The sequence below is a fragment of the Danio rerio genome, chromosome 19 (genome assembly GCF_052040795.2).
Source record: "Danio rerio strain M-AB ecotype USA chromosome 19, GRCz13ab, whole genome shotgun sequence".
Classification (NCBI taxonomy): domain Eukaryota; kingdom Metazoa; phylum Chordata; class Actinopteri; order Cypriniformes; family Danionidae; genus Danio; species Danio rerio.
The window spans coordinates 47,106,213-47,131,223 of record NC_141039.2 but is presented as its reverse complement, the minus strand read 5'-3'; the positions used below and the strand labels follow the sequence as shown (position 1 = coordinate 47,131,223).

Genomic DNA, 25,011 nt, shown 5'->3' with positions numbered 1-25,011 from the left:
GAAGTGTCCTGAAAAATATCTAGTCAAATAGTATTTACTGTCATCAAAGTCAAAGTCAGCTTTATTGTCAATTCAGCCACATGTACAAGACATATAGAGAATCGAAATTGTGTTACTCACAGACCCAAGGTGCTTAACATTAATATAAAATATATATATATAAAAATAGTAGAGTTTAAGAAAAAGAAAATTTACAGTAAATACATTGCACATAAATGTGGTCTAAAATAATAAAATAAAAATAATAAAAATTGTAAACAATACAGTGACATTAAGGACATATAGCAAATGAGTGCAAAGTAAACCAGAGTTGTGCAGATAAAGTTCAGTTAGATGAAGAAAGTGAAGATACAATAAATCAGTTAAAACAGTGGTTCTCAAACTTTTTTTCATCAAGTAGCACCTCAGAAAAAAAAATCTTCTCTCCAAATACCACTATAATAAGCCATATTAAAATATAGTAGCGTAGTAGGCTCAGTAAAGCAGCTACAGCACTCTACAGTTCAGAAACGTGGCAGATTAATTCCTATTATTAAGAATATTTATTATTGTGAGCCACTTTAAACATTATAAATAGTCTAAACATTAACACTGTACTGTGCTTATGAGTAAACAAACAAACAAACAAACAAACAAACAAACAAAAACTAAAAACATTTAAATTAAAATGTGCTTTTAAAAGTTAAAAATAGTAGGTAACTGCTCTTAAAAAATAAAAAAACAACAACAACTCCTGTACTTAAATGTAAAGTATTAACGTATGTAGCCAATTCATCAACACATGGAAATGTTGCCTGGACCTCATAAATATAGGCTATATGTCATCATATTAATATATAAATCATTTTTGATAAATTTTAAAATACATGTAGCATGTACATGACATTTTTGATTCTTCCGTGTACCACTGGAAGGAAGCCCACGTACTACTAGTGGTACACGTACCACAGTTTGAGAACCACAGAGTTATTAAAAATGAGTTATTAGGGTCGGGTTTGGGGCAGGTTTTGTGGTATGGGTAGGTTTAAGAGTGGGTTAAGGTGTAAGGGATGGTAAACGAAATAAAAAGGAAGGTCACAGTAAATTAACTAATTACAGATGTAATTACATGCAGATATTTAAAGGACATGACCCCCCCCCCCCCCCCCCCCCCCTCTTTCGGTTCAAGTCTACATCAGATTTTTCTTTTAATGCTCTGAGATGGGCGTGGAGATCTGCGAGCAGAGGGAGGAGTGGGCGTGGCCAGCAGAGCAGAGGAAAAAGAGGGCAAACAACTGTTGTCGGTTGACTCACAAACTGAGACAAACCGTGAGGAGACACATGATGATTATAGTTTACTCCAGGGGTCACCAATCTCGGTCCTGGAGGGCCGGTGTCCCCGCAGGGTTTAGCTCCATCTTGCCTCAACAAACCTGCCTGAGTGTTTTAAGTATACCTAGTAACACCTTGATTAGCTTGTTCAGGTGTTGTTCAGGTTTGATTAGGGTTAGAGCCAAAATCTGCAGGACACCGGCAATCCAGGAACAAGTTTGGTGACCCCTGGTTTACACAGTTAAAAATTAAAGAAATAAACAGTAATTTAATGTCCCACTACATGTGTTATTCCTAATTTCATATACACATAAGCACAATTTGTTATATAATTATAAAGGTAATAGTGTTTATATAAACATTATAAATGAGAAGGACTTCTCTCCTTCTGAATCCTGGGTCTGAATGCAGACACAGTGGATAGCAGTGCACTGTCTATTTTAACCATTAACCCTGCCGGTAGTCTGGAGGATTTTAAACATGTGTGAACACAGCAGCACTGATATAGGCGATGTGTCTGAATGGTAACGAACTTAACTGATAAAACACAAAAGTCCACATTTCTCGTACAGCTCTCCTGACAAAAATGCTTGCTGCAAACCAACAGCTTTGCTGTATCGGCTCTGACAGAATCGCGGGGAAAAACAGGCAACAAACCCTGTGAATCATGGAAACAAACACATATGACCCGTGCCGTGGTGACACAGTCTCACCCAGTCATTGGGTCTTCACAGCTTGGCCTAGTCTTCGAAAAGCACGTGCTCTCATGAATAATTAAAGAGTAAAAGAAGCAGGCTCTACTCATAGGAAAAGAAGTCTCAGCTACACTGTAAAAAATGTTACTTAGATCTAACTTATAAAAAGTGAGGCAAGTGGTTGCATCGGACGTTTTAGGTTGATTCAACTTCCAGCCTTTTTTAAGTATTTTAAACACTAAAACATTGCTTAAAACAAATGCAATAAAATTAAGTTGAGCCAACTAATATTTCTAAAATTACTCAAATCAGATAAACTTACTTTTTTTGTTAAACTTAACTTACTTATACATTGCTATATGTTGACTGTACTCATTTTAATTAAGTATTATGAACTTAATGATCTAAATAAAATTAACCATGCATATGTCATTTAAAACTAATTTAATTGACTTCTGGCTGTAACCTCAGAAAATAAATCTTCGTTTCTATATTGTAAGCACAATATACACTAGTAAAAACAGATAAACAGACTTTCCTGTCAATAACAATTAAATAAGAATGGGAAGATGGATTAAAGACCATAACATGTATTCAATATCAATCGATGTTCCTTTTAATAGTGACTACAAAATAGGCCATTAATGTGGCTACACATACACAATACATAAATAAAAACATTAATAATACCAGATCCTATTGAGAAATCATCTAAGGCAACTCAGTGAGGAGATTTGCATATTTTGATAAAGATTTAGGATGCATAATGTCCAGTCCCACAAAGAGTCTCTAATATATCTCAAATGTATACAGTTTTGATGGATACTTGAAGTCGAGGACATCGGTAAGTCCAAACAGGAGCCATCATGCATTTGACAGGTTTGGCAAACCTCTGACAGTCCTATGATAATCCAAACTGTGTTGGGCTGATGGCAAATTTTTCCCGTGGGCAGCCACATGCACCTCTGATTCCTCACAACTCTATTGGTAGAGACAAAAAGAAACAGGAGTTCAGGTGGTTGCTACCAAACAACATTAAATAGCTAAATACTGAATAGGAAATAACTACAAGTGAAGTTACAAAAGTCCAGTGAGAATGATGCATGGATGAAACACCTTAGATTATCAGTTAAAAATTACCTAAGTTAAAATTACCTAACTTCTATTTAAAAAATAGAAAAAGGTTATAGAGGTTGTGTAATTACATTATTCCAGGTGTTTTTAGTTATCAAATTTTAAAGAAAACAGTGATTTTACTCAGTGTAACAGTGCATGTCATTGTGTTTTCCTGTCAATCAAAGAATTGTTAAAATTTAGGTATTACATTTTTTGTTTATTTTGGCAACTTATAAAGCATAAGAATGTGTATTTAATTTAGATATTAAAACTGTTTGAAAATGGCTATATGAAAATTATAGAATACAAGTTCTATAATTTAAATGTCATCTTCATTTTGCACCAAACTTTGCACGTCATAATACAAATTTTATTAAATAAATAAATAAATACATTGCCATTTTACACATTACATTAAGGTTTACATTAAATTTTTGCTAAAGCTACATTTAATTGACTTTTTCTTCAAATTTAAGGTCACTGGCAAATGACAGTTCAGTGATTCACTGTTATCAGTTAGCTTTATTGAAAGACTGACAGATAATAAGAAACTGCATTAGGACATTTTTATACTGTTTTTACTGTTGCACACATAAAAAAATCTTCAGATATCAAATGTAAGTTAATTCTATGGAGCCCACTATTGTTTGCAATTTTACCAATGTTTTACTTGCCTGCAAATAATTATAGCTGTAGTTGTATCTAATGTTTTTCTTACCTGGATGTGAAGTTTGAAGATCCACAGGTAACAAAATCACTTTGGTATCTAAAGACCAAGAACATGCATTTTAGAATGAGGTGCATACAATTTAAATGGTTCTGTAAACATCAGTAGTAAATGTAATTTAAGTTAAAATAAATTGTAAATCTGTAATTTATTCACTATGCAGCATTAAAAAACTTATGGACTAAATCTCTAAAACACAAACTTTAAGTTATACTTTCTCTTACGTTAAACACAAACTACTTAACTGTTGCATACGTTTCTGCATTTAATATCCATCCTTAATGTGCTGCTATAACTTAGGTGAGCTAACTTTAGCTAAGTTAGCGCTAGCAAACTGAACCCCCACACCCCGACCGCCCACCACCAGTGACCTTGTTAATCGGTTCTGCAACGTTAGTTATACCTACTAAGTGTTTTAAAACTACTTTCACTATTTTTTCTCAATAATATCACTTTTAATCGTTAGCATAAACTAGCGTTGGTTAGCGTTAGCCAACTTAGCTTTCCATGTGAGAGCAGTCTAACTGTTAACATACCTGAGGCTACAGTACAATTTACAAAGCTAAAACCTCACCTGCCTAGCGAAGACAGCAGTTTTGCATGACTTTACAATTATCATTCGGCTAAATTTGCAACTTACCGTGTTAATCAGATCCGCTGCTGGGAGCAGTTGATGTCGACCATTGCAGAAGCTGCGTCTGCCTGCTAAATCCCGGGCAATGAAAAAGGAGTCACGCCAAACTATTAAAATCACGTTTTATGAACACCTGCCCACATCGACAGCTGCTCTAATAAATTGTCTGTGTCAACTCACTTTTATAACATTTATTCTACACAATAACCACGTAAAAAAATCTACTCAAGTAAATTGCATTAGTTTTATTCAAAATATACAGTTATATAAAAACTGATATATTTTAAGTAAAGAGGAAGCAAATTTAATTTTTTTGGTATAAAACAAATAAAATTAACTAGATTGCAATTATTTAAAGTAGATAGAACCAACTTTGTGAGTGTAGCACTTTTTACAGTGTATGAATAATAAGAGAAACCAACGTATCATTACTCCACTAGCAGATTCGTGATATCTCACCGATTTTGATCCCACCTTAATAATGATTTTAAGCCTGGAAGATGAAATTAGCTGACAAAAGCTCAAAATGATCCAGTTTTCCTCATAATTGAAGCTGACAGGTGCTAACGCTGTCTTAACTGATGCTCAACACAAACAAATCTGTTACAATGTCAAAAAAGTACAGCAGGGTGTCTTGAACCTTTAATCAGTCATAAGTACAATGTAAAAACATGTATTTACACAATAAGTACATTGTAGCAAGTGATTAATTTCAGCATAAGTGGATATTAGTTAAGGCTAATTAATATGAAGTGAGTGATAAAATGTTCATATACTGGTGTAACTTTGATATCCTATCAATAAAGATAATGAGGTGTGCCCTCAATTTAGCATGGATAGTTGCTAATATGATTTGGGATCTTTCAGCGATGTGTAATCACACTCTTTTAAAGTGACAACTGCAACGGGACACAGTTATGAAGACGTGTTAATGATTAGGTTAGATTGTTCACATGTGTGTGTGTGTGTTTGTGTGTTTGTCTGTGTGTGTGTGTGTACGTGTTTTTGTGACATATCAGGACACAAATCTGTATAATGACATGGGTATGATGCAGGTATTACAAAAAGGAGGTGAAATATGAGGACATTGGTGACGTCCTCATTTCTCAAAAAGCTCATAAATCACACAAGATGAGTTTAATCAGTGAGTAAAGCTGCACACAGTCTCCTGTGATGGTTGGGTTTAGGGGTAGGGTGGGGTGAGGGCAATACAAAATCCGTTTTGGACAGTATAAAATGAATGTAAACGCAATGTCCCCACTTTTCACAAAAACAAACGTGCGTGTGTGTGTGTTTGTTTTGGTCTGTGTATTTTAAGCTTCTCCCCGTCGTCAAGTTGTGATGTCAGCAGTTTTGTGAATATGTTTGCATGAAGCTTGCATGACGGGAACTCTGTTTATCTGTTTGTATGTGTCTAATGGCTAACTGTGCTCTGAATTTGCAGTAAATGAAGGAGGAATCAAACAGGCTTCAAACTCGTGTCCGGACCCAGGGGAACCGGAAAATGGCAAACGCATTGGCAACGACTTTAGGTAAACCTCCTTTGGTCCTGTGTGTCCCAGTGATAGCTTCACTGGAAGGGATCTAATGACTTTTATTCTAGCATTCTTCAATAATACTAGCATTATACATGTATTTTATTTTTTATCTGGTATAATATTAACCGTGACATGATTTTAAATGTAAATCCTTGTTCTGGTGTGAACAGAAACAAGTCAAAGTGAAAATGCATGCTTCAGCCTACATTTTTGTGTGTAACTACAAAAATGTACTTAAACATAAATTTGACTGGTTTATATGTAAAATGAACACTAGGGGCAGTGTGACAGCAACTAATTTATTTTTCTTTTAATTTAATTGACATTGAACTGACGAATACATTATTATTTTTGCCCAGTATTTTACTTAACACCAAATAAATACCACAAAATGCAGTCTGATTTTTAGTTGTATACGAATGTCAAACCTATTTATTTTTTTCTGGCTTGGTCTGTTTAGTCAGTAGCTCCGTTTGTACGATGTTGTGAACTTAGGTTTGAGTCTGGTAAGGCATGGACATTTACAAGAAGAATGTGCAGCTAAAATGTACTACAAAATGTACCCTAGGTAATGTATTTCAATTTTGGTAAATTGTAGACAGTGCCCTCTAGTGGGTATGCCATCTGAAATGTGCTGCAAATCGTACCCAGCGCAATGAGTTCTACATTTTTCAAAACTAAAAACTGTAGGCTAAAATAAAATTATCTAATGAGCTTGGGCTGAACATGTCATTCAACACATTGATTTACCACATTTTAGTAGAAAAGTGTGCAATTTTGATTGCAGTTCACGTATAGCTTCCCAACCAATCATCACTTGCCATCTTTAATGAAACGCATGATGCCATCAAGAAGAAGGGACTAAAGGACTTTTTGTTTTTAAAAAATGCAACACCATAAACAAACAAAGAATAACAAAGGAGTGTTTTGTGCTGCCTATCTTGAAAGAAAAGCTCCATAATTGTTGCTAGAAATGTTAATATCATTGTCTAAATCTTGTTTGAATGCTAATAAGGATTTTTTTGAGAAACCGATAACCAATATTTTCTTTTCTTTTTATTTTTGAGGGCGATACTTGACATATACAGTAGACTAAGAAAAATCAAACTTTTTGAACCTGGTTATTAAAAAAAGGCTTTAAAAAATTCTTATTTATAAGTAGAAAATTATAGATATGGCCACCGGTATATTGTGCATCCCTTTTGTTTTTATACAGTACTCCATGTCTATTAGAGTTCATACCGATAACTGATAATGTCTTCTTCTTTTTTTTATTTATTTATTTATTTTTTGAGAATGATACTTGAGATATACAGTAGATTGTAAGCATTTAAATTTATTAAACTTTTTTGAGCCTGGTTATGAAACAAAAGGCTTAAATTACAGGTAAATAGTCTTATTTACAGGTAAATAGTTACCGATATGGCTGCCGATATATTGTGCAGCCCTTCCGTGTCTATTGTGCAGTACTCTGTGTCCATTAGAATTCATACCAATAACCGATAATTTCTTATTATTTTTATTTTTGATGGCGATACTTGAGATTTGCTGTAGGCTGATAAAAATAAAACTTTATAGGACTTTTTTGAGTCTGGTATATATATATATATATATATATATATATATATATATATATATATATATATATATATATATATATATATATATATACTGATATGGATGTCGATATATTGTGCATTCCTACTGATTTTATACAGTAGTCAGTGTCCATTTGAGTTAAAACCGATAACTGATCATTTCTTTTTTTTTACATTTTTGAGGGCGATAATTGAGATAAACAGTAGGCTGATAAAAGAAAAAGAAAATATTTTTCATAAAAATACAATTTTATATAACATTTTTGAGTCTGGTTATAAAACAAAAGGTTTTAAAAATGGTCTATTTTATAGGTAGATAGTTACCGATATGGCTGCTGATAGATTGTGCATCCTTACTGTTTTTATGCAATACTCTGTCTATTAGAATTCATACCAATAATCAATAATTTCTTCTTTTTTTTATTTTGAAGGTTACACTTGAGATATACTGTAGGCTGATAAAAATAAAACCTTATATCACTTTTTTGAGCCTGGTTATAAAACAAAAGGTCTAAAAAGATTCTTCTTCATAGGTAGTAATTTATCGATATGGCCACTGATATATTGTGCACCTTTTCTGTTTTTATACAGTACTCCGTGTTCATTTTAATTCATACCGATAACCGATAATTTCTTTTTTTATTTAAAAAAAATAATTCTTTAATGGCGAGATTTCAGATATACAGTAAATAATAAAATTAAAACTTTATATGATATTTTTGAGCCTGTTTATTAAAACAGAATGCCTAAAAAGACATGCTCTCATTTATAGGTAGATACCGATATGGCCACCGATATATTGTGCATCTCTAATGTTTTTATACAGTACTCCTTGTCTATTAGAAGTCATATGGATAACTGATAATTTCTTCTTCTTTTATTTTTTTTTTTCAGGCCGATGCTTGAGATCTACAGTAGGCTAATAAAAATAAAATGTTATATGACTTTTTTTGAGCCTGGTTAAAAAGCAAAATGCTTAAAAATGTTTTATTTATAGGAAGAAAGTTACTGATATAGCTGCCGATATATTGTGCATCCCTACTGTATTTTATAAAGTACTCAGTGTCCATTAGAGTTCATACCAATAACCAATAATTTTTTATTTTTTTATTTAAGGGTGATACTTGAAATACACAGTACCCTGATAAAAAAATAAAATGTCAAATGACTTTTTTTGAGGCTAGTTATAAAACAAACGCCTTTAAAGAATTATATTTATTGGCAGATACCTACCAATATGGCTGCCGATAAATTGTGCATCCCTACTGTTTTAATAAAGTACCCCATGTCCATTAGAACTCATACCGATAACCAATAATTTCCTTTTTTTTTTGAAGGCAATACTTGAGATATACAGTAAATAATAAAATTCCAACTTTATATGAGATTTTTGAGCCTGTTTATAAAACAAAAGGCTTCAAAAAGGTTTTTATTTATAGGTAGACATTTACCGATATGGCCGCCAATATATTGTGCATTCCTATTGTTTTTATACAGTACTTCCTGTCCATTAGACGTCACACTATATGAGTTAAAATGATTCTTGCTTGCCATTTGGGCATTATTATGCATACAATTGTTGCTGTGTAACTCTTTTGTTCATTCCAATGCACTATTGCTTTAAACCAAACTATTGAGGTTATATACAGATAAGATACAATCATAAATACTTGATCGCCTCATATTTATTTATTAGACGAATAGTGTGTAATAACTAGGATAATGTACAGTCAGCTCTTACATATTCAGAGAGAAGAAACCTGTATTATGGAGACAGCACTTCTACACTGATACCTGTCATTAATATTGTAGCGTCTGAATATCTTACAGTAGTGTCCTCTGTTTAACACTCCCAGAGCATATAAATCATGTTCCAGACCTTTTCAAGACTCTCCCAATGTCAGGCTAATGCCAGCTCCACAGGGAGACCGGCAATATGTGCATGGAGCATAGCTTTACCGCTAATTAGGGCTAGCCGATTCAGAGTTTCTTCTCTCTTTTTTGTATAATGTGACTTTAGGATTGCAGCAAACACCGCAGGAGCGTTTGATGTTTGTTAGCAAATGGTTTTTACGCATCAGATTGTGCAACGTGTTGAGAGAGAGCTGCTTGTGTTTTCCATCTTTAATGAAAACACATTTAAGGTCACCGAAGGAATGGAAGAAGCTTTAAGCTAGAGTTTTATAGAGTATCAGGTCACATCACAGTATCGATTGTACGCTAGATGAGACGCTCTTTTGATTTTCTCTCATTTATTTATCTCTCTCTCTTGCGCATTCTGCAATACTTTCCTTTTTGACATATGTGCTTGCATAGACCTGAGAGTAGACAACATATTCAATCTGAACTTTTTTGTTTCTGGAAACATGTACAGAACTTTTCAAACTGAGGCTCATTGTGAATATGTACCCTCGTATACATTTTTGGAGAGCACGAATTATGTTGCCAGTGCTACCTATGGCTGCATTTCGTATTTAAAACGAATGCTACAGGGCAATGTGACAGCATCGACAGCTTTTGTTGCTTTTCGCACTACCAGCTGATTGCTTCCTTCCTTGAACAGCTTTTCCGCTGTTACCAGTTTACCCAGTAGCTCGCCACGTACGTTGGCAGACTTGAGATGCAAAGAGGAGTTGACCGAAATAATAGGATATGAGTCGAAGAACGGTTTCAGAAAGTGGGTAAAACAAAGTAAAAAGGCAAAAAATAAAATAAACAAGTTAATAACAGGGTGAGAAGGGTAAGATCTGATAACGTAGTCAAAATTAGAGGGCTCTTCTTTTTCTGGATTGCTTCTGAAAACATTTGGTTGGGTGTAGGGAAGGGGTGATCGGGTCAGTCTGTGCTTTTGAAAACACTGTCGGTTGTTTTTTTTCTGGATTGCTTTTGAAAACACTGTCGGTTGGGTGTAGGAAAGGGGTGATGGGGTCAATCTGTCCTTTTGAAAACACTGTCGGTTGGGTTTTGGGAAGGGAGTGTATGGGTTGGTCTGTCAATCCGCTTGTTAAGTGGTGACGTGTTTTTGACGTATGTAATATATGTTTCCGGGTCCAAGCCACCATTCATTTGAGTTGAGAAATCATTCGTTTATGATCACTTTTTATTCATATCACACATTAAAATTAATTTTAAATAAAATCATAGTGTACACAACAATCTCTGGGCTTGCTGCATAACAAATACCCAAAATTTTAACAATTTATAAAACAATGAATCACTTTCTGGCCATCGGATATTAGGCATGGACATATATATTGTGATCGTGACTTTCGAAAGCATTAAATCGCTTCGTATATGTTTATTATTACCATTTCATGAGTCTCCCCATTCAGTTGAATAGAGCGCTTGGAACTGCGTGACATCACACTTAACAAGCGGATCCGCTGACACCGGCCCTCTGGTAGATTTACGTGAGAACAGCAGGCGCGAATGGCACTCGCGAGAGAAATTTGAGATATAAAAAAAGCATACACAGCAGCATCTGATGGATTTGTGTAAACAAAAACTGCAGCAACAACAAAAAAGTACCTCCTGTGACATATTTCAGGATCTCCAGAAAAGTATATAGGGGTACGTATCAATAATGAGCCTGGGTTGTACTTTTCAGTGATATGCAATAGGCTATCAAATTTTCTTATTGTGAATAATTGCTGAAGCTTTTATTTTGGTATATAGAGTAATTATCAAAATATTGAAGTAAACTGCATTAAAAAGAATATAATATGTATAATAGCATATCATACACAGTGTATTATTGCTTTGATGTATATACATGCTCAGATAGATTTCAAAAATTGCAATATATATATATATATATATATATATATATATGTATATATGTATGTATGTATGTATGTATGTATAAATATCATGTTCAATAAGTATAGGTTAACTTTAGAATAAAGTCTTATTAATAAGAATTAGCTAATGCACAAGTCAACAGTGAGAAATATCCAGATTTATTACAGATACTATGTTAGTTAGCAAAAAAATATTTTGTTAGTTATTAACTCCATTTCATAAAATGGTTATGATTTGTAATCATAATATGACTTCTATTTTAACGTGTAATTAGACATGAATTTAGAAATAAACATCAGCTAAGATTAATAAATTTGTAGTTTTCATTATGAGTTTAACTAATTGAATCCTTACTGCACAGTGGTGACATACAATATTCCTATAAACAGTCGAGAGTATTTATTAGTCAACGTTTCAGCATGCGATAGGCCAGATTAACATGTCACAAATGCTCATATTTGAGCTATCAAGCTCATTAACCTAATAAACCTCCATGCATTTGGTGCTGATGTAAACACAGCAAATGCAATGTGAATATTCTTAAAAAACACTCTAAAAGTTAAATAAAACATAATTATTCACCGTATTATGAAGTGCCCATGATATCAATGTTGTGTTCATTATCGCAATATATTGAAGCACTGATTATGGGTATGTGTCTAACATGCAGTCTTATAACCCACTGAACGGGCTAGTGTTTTTCAGCCAACGATAAACTCTCAGTGAAATAATAATGTGACTATTTTTGATTTCATACGATTTCCTTTTTCAGCATTGATGTTATAATGTAGTTAATATACATTCAGTTTAATTGACTTAAGCAAAAGCTAAATAAATGCAAGCGCCGACAGGATCAGAGGGCGAGAGCAGAAAATCTATTGAAAATACTGGGGTAAAATAAATGTCCATATTTTAAAGACATGCCGGCAGGGCTGGATTAACCAATGGGCCTTATGGGCACAGGCCCAGGGGCCCGTGTGCACTTGGGGCCCCTGAGAGGGGGAAAAAAAGCCAATTGCGGAGTTCCTTTTTAGGCTAATTGCAAATGTGAATATGCCCATCGATGCCTGATTGACAGAAACAACATGAGTAAATAGCGAAGTAGATTACAGCGAGAGTGGCGTACCTCCTAAAGCGCACAGCATCATCTTTTGACATGATTGATCAACCCGGTTCGAATCCACCGTCTGCTGGTTTGGAGAGGTATTGTGTATTATATGCCATGCCAATAATATGCTTTATACGTTTGTAAAAGTTATACATTAAAAATACCCTTAAAAAAAGAATAAATAAAACATAAATATTAGTACTATATTATATATAGAATATTTCAGTGAACTTGAACAAGTAAAAAACATTAATTTTCACTAGTTTTATTAGTATTTTTTTTCCAATGCTTTAAAAAATAAGTTAAATCTTTAAAGACTTTACATATATATGTACTTTATATAATTTATTTAAATATTTGGGCAACAAATTATAGATTCATTTTATAAAAAAAATAAATAAATAAATATATATATATATATATATAACTATAGGGGTGCGGCCGGGTAGGGCTTTAAAAAGTCTGTGTGCATATTCCCCGCTGAATTTTTTTGATATGCATCAAAATTAAATTTGGTGCTCACCCTGATCATTCTGTCTTGCTAATGAGTTTGTGTTGGATCTGATTTCTTTTTCATTCTCCGTTTGTGTGTGTGTGTGTGTGTGTGTGTGTGTGTGTGCACATATGGCTCTTGGTCCCTGCAGTATTGGTGCCACAGCCGAGTTCACCTGTGATGAAGATCATGTTCTCCAGGGCTCCAAAAGCATCACGTGTCAGAGAGTGGCGGAGGTGTTCGCCGCATGGACGGATCATAGACCTGTCTGTAGAGGTGAGTCTGCCACCTGATAAACACATCTTCACGTTAAAATAAAGTAGGATTAGGGAGTAACATTAGAGTTGTATTTATATTATGTATTTATATTATTATATTTATACCTGACGAAAGTCTTGTTGTTGATCCCAGTTGTAAGAAAAATAAGTAATAACTTGACTTCTAGTTGATCATTTGGAAAAGTGGCAGAAGGTCGATTTTTCTGATGAATCTTCTGTTTAGCTGCATCCCAATCATCACAAATATTGCAGAAGACCTACTGGAATCCACATAGACCCAAGATTCTTACAGAAATCAGTCAAGTTTGGTGAAGGAAAAATCATGGTTTGGGGTTACATTCAGTATGGGGGTGTGTGAGAGATCTGCAGAGTGGATGGAACATCACCAGCCTGAGGTATCAAGACATTTGTGCTGCCCATTACATTACAAACCACAGGACAGGGCAAATTCTTTAGCAGGATAGTGCTCGGGGCCGGCGTGTCCATGGAGGGGACCTAGGCGGCCGCCTAGTGCAGCAGAATAGAGAGAGCAGCGTCCGCGACAGCTCCCCCCCTCAGCCCCACCCTTTTTTACTACCACTACTTTAGCGTCTAGGGCGGCATCTGCGACACTACCCTCACCACCCGCAGCCTTAGTTATATCCGCGTCTAGGGCGGCAGAATAGAGAGGGCGGCGTCCCTGACAGTACCCTCACCACCCGCAGCCTTAGTTATATCCGCATCTAGGATGGTAGAATAGAGAGGGTGGCGTCCGCGACACTACCCTCACCACCCGCGCCCTCAGTTATATCCGCATCTAGGATGGTAGAATAGAGAGGGTGGCGTCCGCGACACTACCCTCACCACCCGCGCCCTCAGTTATATCCGCATCTAGGATGGTAGAATAGAGAGGGTGGCGTCCGCGACACTACCCTCACCACCCGCGCCCTCAGTTATATCCGCATCTAGGATGGTAGAATAGTGAGGGCGGCGTCCGCAACACTACCCTCACCACTAGCGCCCTCAGATATATCCGCATCTAGGACGGTAGAATAGAGAGGGCGGCGTCCGCGACACTACCCTCACCACCCGCGCCCTCAGTTATATCCGCATCTAGGACGGTAGAATAGAGAGGGCGGCGTCCGCGACACTACCCTCACCACCCGCGCCCTCAGTTATATCCGCATCTAGGACGGTAGAATAGAGAGGGCGGCGTCCGCGACACTACCCTCACCACCCGCGCCCTCAGTTATATCTGCATCTAGGGTGGCAGAATAGAGAGGGTGGCGTCCGCGACAGCTCCCCCCCTCAACCCCACCCTTTTTTACTTCGAGGTTGACGACAGCGTGACCGTCCTATGCCTAGAGCGGCAGTTCAGCTTGCTCCGGCCCTAATAGCGCTCCTTCTCGTACTTCAACCTCCACATTAAAGTTCCTGAAAGTCAAGTTATTATTTGTTGATCCTAAAACTCGGACAAGACTTTTGTGTACATATTTTGTACTTTATTTCTGAGCTCATGACCTCTTTAGGCAGCGAATCATGGTCAAGATTATCCATAAACTGAATGGAGAAATAAATCTACTTTAAATAGTTGATGTTTTGAGTGAGTTACCTCGACACAGTCTTATATATAAGTTGTCAGCACTCACTTATTTCAGCGATCAGAATGTGGGTCAGCCATGGAGAGGAGATGTTTCATCTGAATATTTAGTAGGATTAATTGTTGCTAGAAGGGTTGTAGTAAAAGGGGTAATATGAATTAATTTCAGGAGTGTTTGCTGTTGTCCTGTGACAGGCTTACTAATCAAATTATTAATATATTCTGTGTTATTATGATTTTTTTTTTTTTACTGGAGCTGATAGTATCGCCATGGCAACTGCTAAAAATCCAGAGCAGAATTTGCATGCCAGCAGTGACTTGTAGCTTTTCACAGCCCTAATGGCTTTAAGTGTCAGTCGGCTGCCCTGGGCAAACAAACAGGAGCTGGACTGACTCCATCATTCAGGAGGACACTTTAATTATAGCTCAAAATGAAGTGGAGTGACACGGACACTTTCATCAGCATTCAGGGATCTTGGGATTTTTCTCCTTTTTTGTTTTAATGTGTTATTTTAAACACTTATTAATTAGGCAAGAACGGCAGTCATTAATTAATTTAGTCGTGGCGTTAGGGTAATTCTCTTGTCTGTTTTTAGTGTTTATTTAAAACGTAGTTCGGGATATGTCAGGGAGTAACTTGGATTGCATTTTAATGATTTGCTAACTAATAGAAAATGACTATAGGCAGGTTTAGGAGGGAGAATTTCATTGCACGAACAAGGCTGTGTGATTTACTGATTATGGGATTATTATCAGGTATTTGCATGAATTGTTTTGACCTTTGCTGTTGCTATGTGTGTAAAACTGTCATTAATTTAGCTCTTGTGCACAGATAAAAAAAAATAAAAAATTGCATAGATCTATAGAGGACAAAACGTATGTTAAAAAAGCATTACTTTATTTTATTTTTTGGTTTTGTTTTTTATTTTATTTTTTTTATTTTATTTATTTAATTTTGTTTTGAATTTTATTATTTATTTTATTTTATTTTTAATATATTTTTTGTTTTAATTAAATTTTGTTTTGTTTTTCATTTTGTTTATTTCTTTTTTTGTTTAATTTAATTTCTTTTTTCATGTTAGTTTATTTTTATTATTTGTTGTTTTGTTTTTTATTTTATTGAGTTTTCATTTTATTTTAGCTTATTTTTTATTTTATTTATTTTAATTTTATTTTTAATTATATTTCATTTTAATTAAATTTTGTTTTGTTTTCTTATTTATTTAATTTATTTAATTTATTTTTTCATTTCATTTCATTTTTAAATTTAATTTATTTTTTTCATTTCATTTTGTTTTTTTGTTTTTTATTTCATTTTATTTAGTTTATCATTTTATTTAGTTTTGTTTTTTGTTTTTTATTTTATTACTTTTTTATTTTATGTTGTTTTGTTTTTTATTTTATTTTATTGAATTTTTCATTTTGTTATATTTTATTATAATTGTTTTTATTTTATTTTATTTTTTTATTTTTTTATTTGTTTACTGACATATTTCTTTACCAGCATCACTCCAGATGATAGCTATTCATTTCATAATTTTTTTTTTCAAATTTTAACCCTTTGTTTGCATAATAGTGCATTTTAAAACAAATGAATAAATTATTTTTTTTTACATGCTTAGGGCTATGCAGCAAAAACAATCCTTATCAACACAGAAATGTATTATCATTATTAAATTAATTTAAATAGCTTGATAAAAGTTGTATCTATGTCCTGAAAGTTCTGAGTGTAATTATTGGTTATACAATCATGCAAAATATATTTATAAAAAAAAGAATGGTGACAAATATTAAAAGATGAATTAAAATACACTTTATCGAAACACATACTATGTGCATTACAGAGCCTAAATAATCATTAGAAAAACTAAAAATAAGCAAAAGACAAACACAATAAACAGCAATAAATGCAGAAAAATAATTTATAGACATGATATTTTAGTTTATCTTGCAAATCCTTTAATTAGATTGATACAATATTACAATGAGAATGAGCGTGTTACTACAGTCTGTGTGTTTAATTATATTATACAAGATGTTCTATATGCTAGATTTTATATTATACCAGAATCTCTTTTTGATTTTGTGCCAAGGGTTTGTATTTTCCATCTTCTTTTTTCTGTCACAGCTGTAGATAGATGCTAATAAATGCTTCTCAAGATGCTATCAGCCAAGTCACACCATCATTTTTCTCCAATTCCATAGTGGCCACGTTGACATTTATGGCTCATGCCATTGGCTAAAACACTTCAGTCTGGAAAAGAGAGAGAATGTGAGCAACATGGCAGATTTTAAGCTTGCAGAGAGCTCTGCATTGGCCAAGCATCTGCCATTAAAGGGAAATTAATGTGTAAAAATCACTTTTATAAGGCGTTTAAACACAGTTGTGTGCCAGCAGTGTGTAAATATAGCCAGCATCCAATGATACAAATGAATTAATCCTATTTTTTTATAATCACACTTGATACAAACAATAACTTTGATTGACATTCTCCCTTTGTATGGGTCATCAGAGGGGGAAAGCCCCGCCTATTACTGATGGCACTCCCTCATTAGCATAAACAGCCCTAAGTGAGAAATAGTCATCTGCCATTGTAGTTTTAGCACATTACCTGCTGAAGATAATAGAGTGGAGGAACTATGACATCAATTTTTATGCAAAAACCCAAACGCGAGTTCACATTTTAGCAGTTCCGGTTCCCTCGTCCCAAAGTCAATGTTTTTTTTTCAATGGGGTTTCAGTAAAATCCCCAGTCAGTTTATAGCCTAATGTAGGCTTTTCAATTCTTACGTTTCCATTTAATATCCAAAAGTGCTCAAAGTTGTATTTTGGTGTGACGATTATCCGGCTGGACAAAACGTGTAAGCGTAATGAACAGTGTAATTAACACAGAGCTTATTATTTGCAATATTCGAAAAGCCCATGGGAAAATCCTATGGGGATTTTATCGAGGGAGCCAGTTTTATGCTAGCAGCCGATTAGCCTACAAGATGATGTCATGGTTCTTCCACTCTATGCCAACACAGTGTTAGTCCTGCTAAGGAGCTCCTCCCCTTTTTGAAAATAGCTCAATCTCATTTGAATTTAAAGCTGCAGTCACTGAGATGTTGAATCAAAGCCTAAAAGGGTCAGTTTCAGAGAGTTATAAAACATTATTTGCATGCTGTTTTGAGCTTTAACTTCACACACACACACACACACACACACACACACACACACACACACACACACACACACACACACACACACTAGGAAAAGGGTGCTCAACCCTGTTCCTGGAGATCGACCTACCTAAAGAGTTCAGCTCAAACCCTGATCAAACACACCTGAATCAATTAATTAGGACCTGAACAGCACTTGATAATTACAGGCAGGTGTGTTTGATATGTTTTGCAACTGAAATCTGCAGGAAGGTCGATCTCCAGGAACAGGGTTGGTCACCCCTGCACTAGGAACATCAGAGACTTAGGCTGTACTCACACTAGGTACAGTTGCCTCGTACCGGGCCAAAGCACGCTTGTCCCCCCTCCCGTCTCCCCCGACGGCCTGTGCTCACGCCACAAACAGGCCCTGGCACGCTTACATCATCACTGCTGCCCTGTTCAGTGAGAAGCACTCTCTCACCCAGCAGCACAGTGGAGATTTCTCTAGTTATATCGTTTCAGTCATTTGTTATGCAGTGACATGCAGTCAAATATTTCGCCAAACAGTCCTTAGGGATGCGGTGACATGCAGTCAGATATTTCGCCGAACAGATCCGCCACTTTTGGCGCTCATAAACAATCATAAAGCCCTCGTGCTGCAGGAATGACGAGGTTTGATGAAGCCGCGCAGCTGTCGTGCTGTGAGGAGTTTGCGTCTTTAATAAACTACGGCAGTTTGCGTTCACTGAACAGTAAGAATGATTAATAAATCCATGTGAAACAGCCCCTTAAAAGTCACGTCTCGCTTTCAGTTTCGGGCTTTGGCGCGTTTTGCACTCACACACAAGCGTACCGCGCCAAAGCCCAAGTGAACCGCGCTCAGGCACACCTCTTCCAACCAGGCCAGGGCCGGCCAAGTGAACCGTGCTTGAGCCCGATTCAGCGCACTCACACTTCTCAAACGATCCGAAAAATGGGCCTGGGCACGGTACGGATGGCATAGTGTGAGTAGGCCCTTATTTTAGTCCCCTTATTTTAGTCCCTTTTAATATGAAAGTGATTACTCGCATACCTTCCATATATTATAGTCTGCATTGAAGCAAATCTAGACAGTGCGACACCAAGTGGACATAAAAGTAAATTACTGATGATGTATTACAATTTCAGCCTTAGCGGTTCAATTTTGGGCTTACTTTTCAGCGCTGTTGAGAGTGTGTGTGTGTGTTGAGTCAAGTGCTTTCAAACTGCAGTAATTCCTGTCCTCTGAAATGAGAAAAAGCAATCGGGCTAGATGTAGAAAGACGAGTGCCCTTAAATAGCTGCCGTTGTTTCAGAGATAGACTATTAACGTGCATTTGTGTTTGTTTGGATGCGTGCCGTGGGAGTTTTGCGGCTTTAAGGCCACAGCATGCAGGGAAATAAAGGTGTGGAACAGTGCTGGAGGTTTAATGATGTAATTGATCATTCTGGGTGGCAATTGTTTTTTAGTTCAGCCTGTTCCAGTGTCTTGGAGTCTTCTAATCTTTATGCTTGGTGCTGACTTGGCCCATTTTTCCCCCGCAGAGGTCGGCTTCAATGTCGGCAAGTGTAAAACAGCAAATATGGCTGGATATACAAGGGATGCATAAAGGAGGCGTATTTTATCTGGTGCAATGGACAGTTCGCTTAGAACTTTAAGTTTATGGGAATGCCAAACAGCGGCTCAGTGGTTAGCTCTGTCTCCTCACAGCAAGAAGGTCGCTGGTTCGAGTCCTGGCTAGGTCAGCTGGCATTTAGAACTTCCGATTCAGTCGCCTATGGGAGAAATGACTAGGAACAATAAACGGCAAAAAACGGTCAAACTACTTGCTCTCCATACAAGTGTGTTCATGAAAATACAGACAAAGCAGAATAATATAATAGAAACACATCAGTTTGCAACATCATGCAGCATAACGAGCTGTTTTAAACCTCTAGAAATTAATTGAAGTGAATGAGACCGAAAGTCTCAAGCTGAAACGATTCAAATGGCTCGTACGAGTAGAATAAGGTGAATAGGGGAATTGGATGAACTAAATTGGCCGTAGTGTATGTGTGTGAATGTGAGAATGTATTGGTGTTTCCCAGAAATGGGTTGGAATTAAAGGTCATCCTCTTCACAAAACACATTTTGGAATAGTTGGCGGTTCATTGCACTGTGGCGACTCCTGATAAATTAGGGACTAACCTGAAGGAAAAATGTATTAATAAATGGAATGCCAAACAGAACTGACAACGATCTTGATTAAAGGTTACCCTAGGTAAAATAAAATCGGTGACGTGCATAATTGAGTACAGCCCATTTTAAAAATGAATTATTTGTATGCAATTCTCAGTGAATATAGGCAATGGATTTTGGTGCATATAAATAAAACAGATTTATTAAACAGATATATTTATTGAAATAACATTTTAGTCACCAAACATATTTAGAAATTGAAAGATAATACAATTAAATTCAAGCAAAATATTGCAAAAATATTACAACCTACAAAAGTTAAACTAATTTTTTCCATTTTTTGTTTCTCTTGATTTTTCCACCTTTTTAAATTTGTAATTAATATTTTTCTATAACAGACAAATTTGGGTGTATAGTTTTTTTGTACTGTTATTGTAAGGTATTTTGTTAGATAAGCTCCAAATTTGGCTGTAGTACTGATTAATCTAATGTATATGCACAGATATAATATTGTAGAGCTTCCTGTTAAAAATACGAATTTAAAAGAAATTTGTGAGGGTTGTACTTATTTATGCTGAGCACTTTATAAATACACATATTTCCATGCCTTAAATTTGGTTATACTGTAAGTTATAGCTACACTAGAGGTGGCAACAAAAACATTTGACGTTACATTATAATTGAATATCTGAGAGATTAATTTAACCGATTTGTTCAGTAGCTGGGCAAGTCTAAAATTATATTAAATTAAATTAAAAAAAATTTAAATAAATTTAAAAAAATTGAAATTAAATTAAATTAAAAGTTCTATAAAAAATATGTTAATTTACAGTTGTTTTTTTGATTTGCTTATGTTATGAATTGTATTTTGGGATTATTATATATACACTCTTGGCTTTTGGTGTTAAAAAAATTGGCAGTTAAACAAAGTGACTTTTATTGATGTTTTTAGTAGTTTTAAACAATACATTGTTTAACACATTATAGAGATGATTAAGTCTGTAAAATAATGTACGTTACAGATTCATGATACATTTTTTTTTTTCTGTAATTTACAGATGCATGCAATCTATCACTATTAAAAACGTCAATAACTTGACGTCAGTCACTTTTAAAAAAAAAAGTATGTTATGTATACAGTGAGGTTATTGGCATTAACCATTTTATTTAAAAAACGAATAGCACATAATAATATATGATAATATCATATAGTATCATATAGTATCATATCACACAGAAAGTCAGCAAAACTGTGCTTTGAATTTTGTCTGATGAATTCAATATTTTACAGTTTATCATTTTAGGGTTTAGCCGTTTTAGATGTAAATAAACCATATCCATTTCAAATGGATATGGTTTATTTGTACTGCAATGTAATCAATAGTCATTTACAATACTGTAAAATAATAGCAAATACTTTGACCAATTGCCATTCAATGCAAAGATCCTCTAAATCATTCATTCATTCATTTTTCTTCTGCTTAATCCCTTATTTATTAGGGGGTTGCCACAGCGGAATGAACCACCAACTATTCCAGCATATGTTTCAATATTGGCCACAGCCAATGCCCTTCGAGCCGCAACACAATACTGGGAAACACCATACACTTTCGCATTCTTACACACACACATACACTACGGTCAATTTAGCTTGTCCAATACACTTATAGTGCATGTGTTTGGACTGTGGGGGAAACCAACGTCAACACGGGGACAACATGCAAACTCCACACAGAAACGCCAACTGGCCCAGCAGGAACTCGAACCAGTGACCTTCTTGCTGTGAGGCGACAGTGCTAACCACCAAGCCACCGTGCCGCCTGCTCTAAATCATTTATTCATTCAATTCTTTTTGGCCTAGTCCCTTTAATAATCTGGGTACTCCACAGTGGAATGAACCGCCAACTTATCCAGCATATGCTTTACACAGCGGATGCCTTTCCAGCTTCTGCCTATCACAGCGAACTGTCATTCACACACATAAACAAACGATTTAGCTCACCCAGTTCACCTATAGCGCATGTGTTTGGACTCGTGGGGGGAACCGGAGCTCTCTGAGGAAACCCACACGAACATGGGGAGAACATGCAAACTCCACACAGAAATCCCAACTGACCCAGCTGCGGCTCGAACCAGCAACCTTTATGCTGTGTGACGATTGTGCCACCCACTGAGCCACCGTGACGCCCAATTTTATTATTGCAATTTTGTATTTATTTAATTTTCTGTCAAAGTTCATACAGTGAGAAATCTGCTATCATGACAAGCCTAATTCAGATCCAAACAATCTTTCCTCATATACTTTACCTGCATTTATAAACAAATGTCAGCACAAGCTCGACTTCTTGTCATTGTTCTTTTTTTTTTTGTGAAGGTGGGATAACAAGTGACAGGTTATCGTTGGCCAAGTAATGACTTGTTTGCTCATCCCGTCCTTTAATTTTATAGATAATTTCTCTCTGGCTGCTTTGCTACAGGCGAGAGAGCCGAGCCAAGGCCGTTCATTTAGCAGGCCGTAATTGAGCTGTCAGGGAAAGGCACAAGCATGCGCAGATATACGTCACACACGCCAGGACTGATGGAGCTTTCTGGAACGCTTCCCTGAGCTCTTAAATCGCCAGCTTGTCCATAAGTCGTTGTCGCCGGTATGTAAGAACAGTACGGCTGCAGGAATAAAAGCAGGGGTGGTCTTGTGAGATGTTTATGGACACCCTGTGTAGCACCACATCAGTGTTGTAGCTCTTAGTAACACACGTCTGGAGAAAAGTGGAAAGGAGGCATTATGAGATGAGATAGCGGGATGGAGAGAGAGATACTGAGGTAAAACAAACAGCGTCTTTATTATCCAATGCAGAGAAGAGGAAGATGGAGAAATGGATCGGAGGGAGATCTTATCTTAATTACCTCTGGAAATGTTTGTTTGTTAAGATGAGGCACATAAAACGAGGAAACTTGGTGCTTGAATGAGAAATAACTAATGGAAGATTTTGTATAGTGTGCAACAGTCGAGTTCTGCAAGTCCATTCATTTTCTTCATGGCGAAATTGATTTTTAGCACTAACTGATAAACTTTTAAAGACGGATCTGTTTCGAGCTCTGAGGCTGTTAATCGATTGTATATGCATTCGCTGAGCCCGTTTGTTTGCATTTATTTGACTTATTTAATAAAAAGGCAGCAACACTAAGGGCCCTATCATACACCCGGCTCAATGTGGCGCAAGGCGCAGTAGTCTTTTGCTAGTTTCAGCTTGGCGCAAGAGTCGTTTTGAGGTGTTGCGCCACGCTGTTTAAATAGCAAATGCATTTGCGCTCATATGTGCGCCCATTGGCGTTCTGGTCTAAAAAAGCAGGCGTGTTTTGGCACGTTGCTATTTTGAGAAACTGTAAATAGTCTGATCTTTAGACCAGAACAATGTCGGTCTATTGTCTGGCGCAGAGTGCGCCTGGCTTACACACTACACACAAGATGTAGAGCAATACGCAAATATCTCTACATATGAAAAATATATAATATATTAAGGATAAATATATAATAATGATATATATAGGATAAAGATATAAATGATTAAAATATTACAAAACAAATTAATTTCTAGCCTACATGAATTTAAAAGCCACTGCCTTACTTTCTTCATCTCGGGAGGCTTTTTCAGTTCATTCAATTTGCTTTTGTATAATGTTATTTTTATTAGCAGTATTATTTATTATATCCATAATTATATTTGTTTTATTAAAAACAAGCTTAGATTTGTCCACCTGTCAGGTTTAGACCATATGGGGCATAGCCGGTGTATTTGGAAATAACTCAGTGTTTTGAGCACACTTCGTTATTATTGTTCATTTATTCGTTTGCTGGAAATTAGAACTGAATTTAGAAACAGTTTTGAAACAAATATTTGCGATTAACGAACGAAATGAATTATTTATAGGCTAATTGATGTCTGCATGGTAAGGTTTCCCTATCCACGAGAGCAAAAGCGAAAATGAACTTACTTTGCGTCCTGTAAATAGCGAATGCGCTTATGGCACGACGCAGCTGGCTCCTTAAGGGTATGGGAGATGAGACTCTGATTGATTTATTCTCAAAACACACCTATAACTCATTAAGAAAATAAACTCAACCCTTTTCCAAAAAATCCAAAGCGGATTTTTCTGTCCTTAAATTTAAAGCGTTTGCGCCCTGCGCTTTGCGCTTTGCACATGGACCGTCAACATAGAGCCCTAAAGCTCCAAAAATACTAATTTGTTAAATTAAAAAAGGCTGACACAAAGAGTGTAATGTTTCGAGCACACAGCTCTTCATCAGACAGTGTTCATCACAGTGGGTTGCTCCTTTTTGTACACTTCCGGGCAGTGGCAGATTTAGGCATGGGCGTTTCCCAAATTCATCATCAGCCAACTAAGGTCGGAAGTTCCGTCGTTACAAACATAGTTTGTTGATTTACCGTTTCTGGATCAGTTGGCGTTTCTGTCCGGAGTTTGCATGTTCTCCCCGTGTTGGCATTGGTTTCCTCCAGATTTTCCAGTTTCCCTCACAGTCCAAACACATGCGCTATAGGTGAATTGGGTAAAGTAAATTGGCCATAGAGTAAGCGTGTGAATGAGTGTGTATGGGTGTTTCCCAGCACTGGGTTGTGGCTGGAAGGGCATCCGCTGTGTAAAACAAATGCTGGATAAGTTGGCGGTTCATTCTGCTGTGGCAACCCCTGATGCTAACGGTCTCATCCGATTCAATGACCCATGCTAAGCTAAGCTAAAAGTGCGCTTGCCAAACCTGGAGATCAGCTGAATG

General features: G+C 36.0%; 1 protein-coding gene and 1 long non-coding RNA gene across 15 annotated transcripts in view; one reads left to right on the top strand and one right to left on the bottom strand.

Moving 5' to 3' along the window:
• Nucleotides 1-25,011, top strand: part of csmd3b (CUB and Sushi multiple domains 3b) — a 1,026,877-nt gene that overhangs the window by 503,214 nt on the left and 498,652 nt on the right. For all 14 annotated transcript variants that reach the window (XR_015517226.2, XR_015517225.2, XM_087296029.2 and 11 more), the window contains 2 exons: nt 5,928-6,015; nt 13,173-13,297. Coding sequence is in view for 12 of the 14 variants with exons in the window: in XM_087296029.2 (XP_087152155.1) it covers nt 5,928-6,015; nt 13,173-13,297 (213 nt within the window). In the remaining 2 variants the exon portion in view is untranslated. The remainder of the gene's footprint in view (nt 1-5,927; nt 6,016-13,172; nt 13,298-25,011) is intronic.
• On the bottom strand, nt 2,600-4,563 carry LOC148679860 (uncharacterized). The gene is made up of 3 exons (XR_015945456.1): nt 4,490-4,563; nt 3,841-3,888; nt 2,600-2,987 (listed from the first exon to the last, which is right to left on the bottom strand). It is a non-coding gene; the product is annotated as an uncharacterized LOC148679860 (long non-coding RNA).